This window comes from Lonchura striata, chromosome Z (genome assembly GCF_046129695.1).
Source record: "Lonchura striata isolate bLonStr1 chromosome Z, bLonStr1.mat, whole genome shotgun sequence".
Taxonomy (NCBI): Eukaryota; Metazoa; Chordata; class Aves; order Passeriformes; family Estrildidae; genus Lonchura; species Lonchura striata.
Genome location: NC_134642.1, coordinates 86,289,690 through 86,300,422, shown reverse-complemented (window position 1 = coordinate 86,300,422; position 10,733 = coordinate 86,289,690). Strand labels below are relative to the sequence as shown.

At 55.1% G+C, this 10,733-nt stretch overlaps 1 protein-coding gene across 1 annotated transcript; it reads left to right on the top strand.

The window, feature by feature from the left end:
* Window positions 1-127: 127 nt before the first annotated feature.
* POLR1E (RNA polymerase I subunit E) lies at window positions 128-8,334 on the top strand. The gene is made up of 12 exons (XM_021551847.3): window positions 128-286; window positions 382-485; window positions 673-749; window positions 1,823-1,908; window positions 2,432-2,487; window positions 4,115-4,259; window positions 5,112-5,219; window positions 5,554-5,650; window positions 5,784-5,917; window positions 6,634-6,715; window positions 6,839-6,970; window positions 7,985-8,334. The coding sequence occupies exons 1-12, from the start codon at window positions 220-222 to the stop codon at window positions 8,142-8,144; spliced, it is 1,248 nt and encodes a 415-aa protein (XP_021407522.1). The 5' UTR covers window positions 128-219; the 3' UTR covers window positions 8,145-8,334.
* The last annotated feature ends 2,399 nt before the right edge of the window (window positions 8,335-10,733 follow it).

The following is a 10,733-nucleotide window of genomic DNA, read 5'->3' as shown; positions in this document are numbered from 1 at the left end:
CCCTACGTCACTTCCGGCCGCGGGCGGCGCGCGCCGCGCCGGCAGCCAACCGGCGGCCCCGTTACTTCCAGGCGGCGGTGGAGCCTCACCTCACCCAATGGGGACTGGGCTTATTGCCGCGACCGGAAGCACCAGCGGAAGAGGCGGAGGAGCGGCATCGGCACCGGCACCGAGCGGCGTCCCCGGCCCAGCCCGGCCCAGCCAGGCCCAGCCCTCACCATGGCCACCGCCACCGCCATCTGGCGCTACCGCGGGGACCCCGAGCCGGAGCTGCCGGCGGCGCTCGGTGAGCGGCCCCGCGAGTAGCGGCGGGTCCCGGGAGTGGCAGCGGCCCCGGGGGTGGCGGCGGCCCCACGCCTCACGGGCTTTCCTCTCCCTTAGTGCGGTTCGCCAACGGCCGGCTGGAGCGGCCCGACTCGCTGCGCTTCGCCGCGTACCGGCACCGGGAGGCGACGCACCCGCGGAAGAAGCACCACAGGATCCTGGTAAGCGCCCGGCACCCGCGGTACCGGAGTACCGGGGTGCGGGATGGAGCGGGAGTGGCACACGGCGGGGCAGGGGCGGATAACGGGCTCAGAGCGGGGGGTGTGAACCATCCTGGTGTCTCTGGGTTCCCCAGGAGCTCTCCTGGTGTCCCTCAGCCCTCTCCAGGGGTCTCTCCCACTTTCCCAGGTCTCGGAGACGGAGCGGCTCTGCTACGTGGGGCACAACTTCGGCACCGACGGGACGAAGTGCAGCTCCCTGTGCAGGTGAGGAGCACGGGGCTAGCAGAGCACTGCTGGGGGCTAGCAGAGCACCGCTGGGGGCTAGCAGAGCAGCACATGGTGCTAGCAGAGCACCGCTGGGGGCTAGCAGAGCACTGGGTGGGGCTAGCAGAGCACTGCTCGGGGATAGCAGAGCACTGGGGGGGGGCTAGCAGAGCACTGGGTGGGGCTAGCAGAGCAGTGCTCGGGGATAGCAGAGCACTGGGGGGGGGCTAGCAGAGCACTGGGTGGGGCTAGCAGAGCACTGCTCAGGGATAGCAGAGCACTGGGTGGGGCTAGCAGAGCAGTGCTCGGGGATAGCAGAGCACTGGGTGGGGCTAGCAGAGCACTGGGGGGGGATAGCAGAGCACTGCTCAGGGATAGCAGAGCACTGCTCGGGGTTAGCAGAGCACTGCTCGGGGATAGCAGAGCACTGGGGGGGGCTAGCAGAGCACTGCTCAGGGATAGCAGAGCACTGCTCGGGGATAGCAGAGCACTGCTCAGGGATAGCAGAGCACTGCTCGGGGATAGCAGAGCACTGCTCAGGGATAGCAGAGCACTGCTCGGGGCTAGCAGAGCACTGCTAGCACTGCTCGGGGCTAGCAGAGCACTGCTCGGGGCTAGCAGAGCACTGCTGGGGCTAGCAAAGCAGCACACGGGCCTCACACTGGTGAGCCAGTGGTCTGGGGGCTGCTGGGCTGCTTGCCTGCAGCTCTGAGGATCATGAGCTCTGGGAGGAAATTTGGAAATTCAGCTGTTGTTCAAGCTATGGCCATCGAGTCCTGCCTAGCAAAAAGAAAGGGAAAAGGAAACAGCAGAATGTTGGCACCTACACTTTAAGAGAAAAAAGCAGAATTCTGGCACCTACACTGTACCGAATTCAGTTGTTTTTAGGACTTCTGCACTTACTTAGAGTATCAGTTCTTCTGTTGTTGTGTGCACACATGCCATGGAGGAGCCTTGGCTTATTGTAGTGCTGTGTGTGCAAGGCAGGAGAGCTGCTGGGCTGTGAGACAACCATGACATTGAAATGATTTCTGCTCTCTGCCTCTCGCTGATCAGTGCCCTGTTCTCCCCAGGTACTTTGTTGGCGTGCTGGACAGGAGCTCTGGGCAGATGGAGGTCTACAATGCTGAAATATTCAACATGCAGCCCCTGCTCTCAGGTGGGAGGTGCTGGCAGCCCGGGGCTGTGTCCTGGTGCCCATGGCAGGGACAGGGACAGCTCCTGCACAGCCTGGGAGGGGGAGCACGGCTGGGGGCTCAGCAGGGACTCTACAGGCGGGGAGGCACTCACAGAGCCTCACTGCTCAGGTGCTGCCTTCTCTGGGAGCCTTCTGCTGAGGGAGCCTGACCCTCAGCAGGAATTGCACCCCTGAATAACAAAATAAAACCAAAAACCCACAGGTTTTATCCAGCAGGGCTGCTTTTTGTCATTGCCCAAAGGGTCACATCTATTGTGGCTGATTTTTACCCTGAGCAGCAGGACGTGGGCTGGGCCATAGTCCATATATTGCATGTAAGGCTTTGAAGAAGAAGCCTTTTTTCCTAGGTTCTCATATTTGTCATGTCCTTTACTGAGCCAGGGGACATGGAGCAGGTCCTGTGCCCAGTCTGTCGGTCACAGAGCCAAAGGAATTCCTGTCCTGCTTCTTCTGTGCAAGCAAACTGACTCTTGCTGTTTTGTAGATAACATGATACCTGACGACACAAAGGAGTATCAGAAGAAATCCTACAGGGAGAAGGTAAGGTTGGAGCTGTGTCCTGCTCTGCTGTGACTGTCCAGCTGTGAGGGGCTTGTCTGCAGCCTGGGAGGTTTGCTGTCCTGTAGGGTGAACCTGTGCAGGGCCAGCATTTTCCCAGTGTCCAGGAGGCAGCATGAGCATTGCCTGGCTCAGGAGCATTTTCCTCATTTTCTTGGTTTACCTGGTTATTGCAGGCTGGTCACCAGCCCAGTGACCTCCTGCCCCTCGCAGAGCAGCGCACCCTGCACCTGCGGGTCCTGCCACAGGAGGAGTTTAAAGTGTGGGAGGAGCAGCAGGGTTTGTGTTCAGTGTGTGTTCCTGCCTTGTGCAGGTGGGTTTGGGGTTTGTGTTCCCTGGGTGCATAGGTTTCAGTGTGTGTTTCTGTTTGTGCAGATGGATTTGGGGTTTGGGGTTTGTGTTCCCTGGGTGCACAGGGAGTTTCAGTTTGTGTTTCTGCCTTGTGCAGGTGGGTTTGGGGTTTGTGTTCCCTGGTGCACAGGGTGTTGGATTTGGGGTTTGTGTTCCCTGGGTGCACAGGGTGTTGGATTTCCCTGGGTGCACAGGGTGTTGGATTTGGGGTTTGTGTTCCCTGGTGCTCAGGGTGTTGGATTTGGGGTCTGTGTTCCCTGGGTGCACAGGGTGTTTCACTGTGTGTTTCTGCCTTGTGCAGGTGGATTTTGGGTTTTGGGTTTGTGTTCCCTGGTGCACAGGGTGTTGGATTTCCCGGGGTGCACAGGGTGTTGGATTTGGGGTTTGTGTTCCCTGGGTGCACAGGGTGTTGGATTTGGGGTTTGTGTTCCCTGGTGCTCAGGGTGTTGGATTTGGGGTTTGTGTTCCCTGGGTGCACAGGTGTTGGATTTGGGGTTTGTGTTCCCTGGTGCACAGGGTGTTGGGTGTTGGGTTTGTGTTCCCTGGGTGCACAGGGAGTTTCAGTTTGTGTTTCTGCCTTGTGCAGGTGGGTTTGGGGTTTGTGTTCCCTGGGTGCACAGGGCATTTCAGTGTGTGTTTCTGTTTGTGCAAATGGATTTGGGCTCGTATTCCCTGGGTGCACAGGGTGTTTCACTGTGTGTTTCTGCCTTGTGCAGGTGGATTTTGGGTTTGGGGTTTGTGTTCCCTGGGTGCACAGGGTTTTGGATTTGGGGTTTGTGTTCCGTGGGTGCACAGGACGTTTCAGTCTGTGTTCCTGCCTTATGCAGGTGAATTTGGGGTTTTGGGTTTGTGTTCCCTGGGTGCGTGGGGAATTTCAGTGTGTGTTTCTGCCTTGTGCAGATGGGTTTGGGGTTTGTGTTCCCTGGGTGCACAGGGTGTTGGATTTGGGTTTGTGTTCCCTGGGTGCACAGGGTGTTGGATTTCCCTGGGTGCACAGGGTGTTGGATTTGGGGTTTGTGTTCCCTGGTGCTCAGGGTGTTGGATTTGGGGTTTGTGTTCTCTGGGTGCACAGGGTGTTGGATTTCCCTGGGTGCACAGGGTGTTGGATTTGGGGTTTGTGTTCCCTGGGTGCACAGGGTGTTGGATTTGGGTTTGTGTTCCCTGGGTGCACAGGGTGTTTCAGTGTGTGTTTCTGCCTTGTGCAGGTGGGTTTCCCTGGGTGCACAGAGTGTTTCAGCATGTGTTTTACCTTGTGCAGATGGATTTGTGCATCGAGGCCTTTGGGACCAGCAAGCAGAAGCGAGCTCTGAGCTCCCGCCGCATGAACGCTGTGGGCAGTGACATCGTGAGCACAGCTGTGACAAAAGCAGCTGCAAATGTGATAGATGCCAAGGGAGTGACAGGTGAGGGGGTTCTGTCTCAGGGGTAATCAGGACAGCCTGAAATGCCTTTTTCTGTCTGGAAAAGTGCCTTTTCCATGCCAAGTGTGGTGCAAGTAAGAGGGGTTTTCTTTAAGTAGTTGCTTCAACAGCTGAGATGGGTACATAGAGGAACTGCTTCCTTCTGCTTGTGCTGGACTTGGTGTTGGAGTTACCTGATGAGGGAAGGTCCCTGTGACCTCAGTGTCCATCCTGCCTGCTTTGGGAGCTCCTGTGGGATGTGGGTTCACTGGCAAACAGGCAGTGCCTTTATCTGGTCTGAACTCTGTGGCATGGCTGTTGAAAATCTTCTTACCTCAGAGAGTGGTGCAGCCTTGGGACACATCACAGCACAGTGTGGTGGCACCATCCCTGGGGCTTCCAAGCTGTGGCAGGAGAGAGCTGGGGCTGCCCTGGCTGTGGACATTGGGCAGGGGCGCAGACAAGACCCCTCCAGAGCACTTCTGGGATCCTGAGTGTCACTGCCATGAACAGAAGAGATGTCTGCTGACCCACCACCTTTCACCTCTTTCGTTCCAGGGTGGATGTTGACTGTGCTCTCACAGCTGCTTTGGGTGTCCACCAGAACACAGGTGCCAAAACTGTGCTCTGCCCACATCTTGGTGCCCTTCTTTCCTAGATGTTTCTCTAGTCTGGACTGGCATTTCTAGATTTTTATGACCATAAGGTTCTTGATAGAAATGTCTAAAACTCCAGTTGTGACTAAAACAATGTTAACCCATTTGAGTGAACTTGCTTCTGAAGGAAGGATTTGGGTTGTGTTGCTGTTCTCTGCATTTTGGCTGTCATGGTCCAAATGCTTCCGTCCCTCCCAAGCTCTGATGCAGGACGTGGCCCAGGACGACGTGCAGAGCATCTCTGCCTTCCTGCCGCCGTGCCACGAGGACGCCGACAGGCCGGAGCACGTGTACAGGTTTGAGGACAGTATCCTTCTGTGCCACTGCCGTGTGACTCCCCACGGAGCCATCTGCTGTGCTGGGTGAGCTGGGCCTCTACCCCTCACAGCCCACGAGCTGGCAGCAGGGTGATGCTGCCGTGGGGTTGGGGGCTGCAGTGCCGTGTCCTGCCTCCCTCCCGTAGGCAGCATCCCACAGGAATGCCGCTGAGCCGTGCGTGTGCCACGCTCTGTTGGAGGCTCAGTTCCTGGACACGCTCCATCCCTTGTCCAGTGAGTGTGGGCAGAGCTGCCCTTCCCAGGGCACAGGAGGGAAGAGGAAAGGAGAGGCCAGGCTTGTTCTTTTCCTTAACATCCTGCTAGTCCTGTCTCCTGCCGAGTACGAGGCGTTGCGGGTGCCAGCAGCCACCCTGGCCAGCATCAGCGAGGAGGAGATGGACAAGAGGGCAGAAGAGAGAAGGTGAGGCCACTGCCAGTGGCCACATGCTGGCTGAGGGGCACTGGGGCAGCCCCTGCCTCGGGGAGCGTGGGGGACACTGGGTGCTCAGCAGCGAGGGGCCCTCTGGGCAGTGAACTCCCCCTCTTTCCTGCAGCCTCTGCTCCTTTGTCCTGGAGGAGCTGAAGTTCCTGCCCACTGATGAGAAGAGCAGGGACCACAAAGCCCGATGCCTCTGGTTCCTGGACACCCTCATCAAGTTCAGCCAGCAGAAAGTGATCAAGAAGAAGAGTAAGAGAGTTTTCAGCTCATAAACGAATACTTTTGGGAATGTCTTCATCCCTTTGCTTGTCAGCTGTGTGGATTATACCTCTGCCACACTCATGGTCCTGCTTTTGAAACAGCCGCACACAAAACATTTTGGTTGAGATTTTCCAGACTTGCCATCTTCCTTAGAACTTGTGTGTCTTTGTCAGTCCTTGGCAGGGCTGAGGGAGGAGGAAGTGGCAAGCCTGGCTCTAAATGTCTTCCTGCATTGCTGGAGACACAGTAGTCACCCATAGGACTTGTCTAAGGAGAATGAGGGGACGACTAGACTTGCTGATAGTAGGGACTTGTTAGTGTGGTCTCAGCTTCAACAGTATTTTGTGGCAAAATAAACACATGCATAGGAGTGTGTGCATTTTAGATGGTACAATATGGAACTGGGAGACTGCTCTTACTAAGAAATTAAAAGCTGCTGGGATTCTCTCAGGCCTGAGAAGTTAATAAGAGACCTAGAAATCAAGCACCAAGGTTAGTTTTCGGTTTGTTGTGTTCCTGGGAAGAGGAATAAATGGTGAGACTCCCAGGGCTGGACTCGGTGATCCTGGTGGGTCCCTTTCCCTGTGGGTGTTCTGATATTCCCTGCTAAGTGTCAGGATGATACTTGTGCTGCTGTGATGGGTGGGCAGGGCAAGGTAGGGTGTGTGTTCCTCATTCCTCTGCAAAGCCCCTTTCTGCCCTAGATCCAATGGGTCCTGAATGCCCACACATCATCAGCAAGAAGCTCATGAAGAATTTCACCTCACTGACCTACAACAATGGCAGGTAAGGGATGGTGTCCGATGCTCTCGCGTGCAGATGCACAGGCGTGGCAGAGCTCAGCCTGAGGGGCCACAGACACCACCAGAAAGCCCCTTTCACTCACGAGTTCTCCCTCTTGCCACACAGCATCCAGAATTTCATCTCCGCGTCCATGAAGGCTAAAATCACCGCCTATGTCATTGCCTTGGCTTTGCACATTAACAACTTCCAGACTGATCTCACCATCCTGCAGAACGACATGAAGCTCTCAGAGAGCAGGTGAGTCATCCTCTTCCTTCACCCCTGCCAGGATCCTCCTGCAGGAGGACCCTGGCAGAGCTCTGGAGTGTCTCTGGACCTAGGGAGGCTTTCACTGTCCAGGGAGGGATGGGCACTTGTCTGTGGGTGCAGGACCTGCATTTTCAGGAATCACCTGGCAGCTGCAGCTCTGCTCCAGCTGTGCTCCTGTCCTTGGCCCTGCAGAGTTCATGGGATCATTTGGCTTTCTGCCAAACTTCAGCTCTTACTGGGTCTTACCAAAGCCCTTGCTCACTGCTTGGTTTTCAAGCTTGCTCATTGGTTTTGATGCCACCACTTATTTTCCCCACCATTACCCTCTGTTCTTTGATGAGAAGTGGTGAGTTTAGTGGGTTTAAGAGCACTCTGCTGTTGGTTTCCGTCCATTTTCCTTTTCCTTTCTGGGAGTAAGCTTTTCCAGGAGTCCTTGTTGGCTTTGGCAGTTGTTGCCCAGGTTTGGGTTGTGCTGCCCTGCAGCTGGAACACGGGGCCTCAGGTGCTGTGGGGAGATGTCACCCTGATTTTTTAACATTTTCTAAAGCCTTCTGAGTTTACATTCTTGTAGCAAACTTTCTCACCCACTTTCTGTAAATAACTTAAACTGTTTTTGCATTCCTTCATAGAGGCAGAGAAATTTAAGAGACTAGTATTTTGTCCAGTATTGTTGGAGAGGCAGCACTTTCACCCTCCAATCCACTGTCACCTTTGGAAAACTATAAATGCTGGAGTCAGAAAATAAACTTTCTCTTTTTTACCTTTGCTATAGCAGCAGCTCACATCGTGCTTTCCCATGTCCTGTAGTGACAGGGAAGAGCATGGAGGAGGCTGGGACCTGCTGGAAGAGCCAGCAGCACCCTGTCTCTGCCTTGCAGCCCTGGTGCCTCCATGGCACCCCTGTGCCCTGAGACACCTCGGGCCCCTCCCGAGGGCTGTGGGCCCTGCAGGGTCGTGCATGGGGGGCTGAGCCCCCCTGATGGCATTTCTCCTGTTTTCCAGAATCCTGGACATCGCCAAGGCCCTGCGGCTCAAGGTGTCCAAGGTCAAGGGGCTGGTGGGGCTGGAGAAGGACCAGCACCACAAGCTGGGCACTCTGTCCCTGCCCTTGCCCACGCAGAAGGCTCCAGAGGGACAGCGGAAGCGCAAGAAAATGAGATGAGAAGCCCAGGGGGTCTGGGGGAGACACAGCCCAGCTCAGAATGTCATGGGGATGCCTTCATCTGCTGGGTGTGGGTCCAGCATCAGCCCTCACCCAGCTGGAGCCCTGGCTGAGGGTGTCACCTCTTTAAAATGCTAGTTTTTTTCTATTTATATAGAAAAAGCTATAATAAAACCTTTTTTTTTCTAGATTGTCTGGGTGGGTGTGAAGTTGAGGTTGAGCACAAGGGAACAGTTTGAGGTGGCAGGTTCTGGTTCATGGCCCCTCCTGGGTTCAAGGTCAGAAGCAGGGAGACAAAGAGTGTGACTTTCATACACCTCTCCGTTTCTCTGGAGTGTCAGTGTAATCCTGTGTTCAACAACTGAAAAAATGTTCACAGTTTTTATCACTTGTCCTATCCAGGCTGTTTTCCTGGGGGAGGGAGAGTTCTGTGATTTGGAGCTGGTATCACCTTCATGGAGAGCAGTGAGTATGGGCCAACAGCTGTGGCTTCCCAGCCCTTTGGAGAGACTTTAGTCTGGTTCCTCTGAATTGTCACTCCTGGGTGATCAGCCTCATGGGGGCTGTTTATTTAGTAGGGCTGTGGGAGTCAGGACCATCAAATGTGTGTGAAACAGGAGCATGGAATGTCAGAGGACATCATCTCTCTGGGATGTTACTGCTTCAGACAGTGATTTGGGTTTGGTGCGTCCTCCTGGGTTTATGTGTCTCCTGACACACCTCAAAGAACCACTTCTCACAGCTGTCATTAGCAGTGGCACGATCATCCTGTGTGCTGGGGATCATTGCTGCTGTGGGAATTGCAGGCTTCAAGTAACCAGCGGGGCTGGTTGAGGTTGGAAGGGACTTGAGAGGTCTTTCTGTCCAGTCCCTCCCCCTGCTCCAGGCAGGGCCACCAGAGCAGGTGCCCAGCTCTGTGTGCAGGTGACCTTGGAGTGTCTGGTTGCAGGAACTCCACAAATCCACAGTGAAACAGTGTTCCCTGATGTTTCCTCTGGTCTGTGAGCTCGTGGCCTCGGGCCTGTCCCTGGGCATTCCCTGCAGGTCTTTACAGCCATGGACGAGGTGTCCCTGAGCCTTCCCTGCTCCAGGCTGAGCTGCCCTGTTCCCTCTGCTGTTCCTCGCAGCAGTGAGGCCCCAGCGCCTTGAGCACCTTCCCGGGCTCCCAGCGTGTCTGGAATGAGGAGCCCAGAGCAGGACTCTGAGAGGATGAGCTCAGTTCTGACTGCCGGGGCGCTGCTGCCCGCTGCCATGGGGGTTTCTGCTGGACAGACACGCACACCCTGTCCGTCCCTGGCCCTCCCAACAGGGACAGCCACTGACACAGCAGCTCCAAAGTGAGCAATTCCCAGGTGCACGGTGCTGCCGTGGCTTGTCCAGGCTGGGGCAGGCCGGCGTGCTGGATCCTGCCAGGAGCACAATCCCTGCACTGCTTTTCCCTATGTTTTTTCCTGTACTGCTTTTCCCTTTTTCCCTGTACTTTTCCCTAACCTGAAAGTGAAACTGGAGACAATTTTAGTAAAGAGGTACTATAAAAGGGGATCTTTATTTGGAGGCTTCCAGGGGCAGTTATGGAAAGATGTCCACAAAAGCCCATCCACATAGGATGAATACAGTTTGTCTAAGTTTAGCAAATCAGCATAATTGACAAAAAAACACCAATTAAGAAGACAAGTGGTGATGGATTTCCCCCCCAGTCAAGCCCCTTCTCTGGAGCCCTCCCTTGGCACTGGATGCACTTTGTCCATAAAATTCATCTCCAGGAGTTGCTGCTCTCACCCTTGGTAGCCAGGAAGAACCAAGACAGCACAGGGGCTTTGTACTTCTGGGGCTTGGAGCTCTGGAATTTGTTTTGTCTTTCTGCCTAGGGAAAGGGCATGCAAAATTACTGGGAAAGCCAGTCACTAATACAATGGGCAACACAGCTACAAATGTGTGTGTGAAGAATACAGAGAACACCAAAAAGAAAAAAAACCACAAAATCCAAAATAGCACCACTATGGACCTGCTTGCTTGTACATTACCCCAGCAGCTGCCTCAGTGGGAAAGAGCAACTGTTTCCCAGCAATTTTATGCCAGTGAAGTGCTGCTGAAGTTGGCCTCGCTCACATGGGCTCTCAGTGTGAGCGGGGCCGTGCTGGGGCTGCTCAGAACCCACGGTGGGCAGGAGGGGAAGGGGGGATGCCCCACATCGGGCTGGGGCCAGAGCAGCCACAGGAAGGCTGCTCACCCTCCAGGGGAAACGGGGCAGAGCAGGGCAGGCACATAACACCATGCCAGGGTGTTCCAAAACCCAGGTGCAGCAGAAACGATTGGGAAATTGAGACTGAATGTCCTCTTTGAAAACGGGCATTTCTGCTTTCTCTGATTTCACAGCACCAGCTCTAAAGGACTGCAAGTTCTGGGCAGCAGAGCACGAGTGTGCAAAAGGAGAGTCAATAGTGGGACTGCCCAAAAGCTGCTCGAAGGTGTGGGAACCCCGGGCTTGGTCTAGGGTCCCATATGGTGGTGAAATTTCTCCTCCAACCCGTGCTTCCAAAGAAAAACTGCGCAGGCTCTTGCTGTTCGGTCTCAAGGCAGTTTATCGTT

Excerpts from the sequence above, each read along its gene's own strand:
- POLR1E (XM_021551847.3), top strand. The coding sequence starts at position 220 with ATGGCCACCGCCACCGCCATCTGGCGCTACCGCGGGGACCCCGAGCCG. Across the intron at positions 750-1,822 it reads AAGTGCAGCTCCCTGTGCAG|GTACTTTGTTGGCGTGCTGG; the intron begins GTGAGGAGCACG and ends TGTTCTCCCCAG. Across the intron at positions 4,260-5,111 it reads AGATGCCAAGGGAGTGACAG|CTCTGATGCAGGACGTGGCC; the intron begins GTGAGGGGGTTC and ends GTCCCTCCCAAG.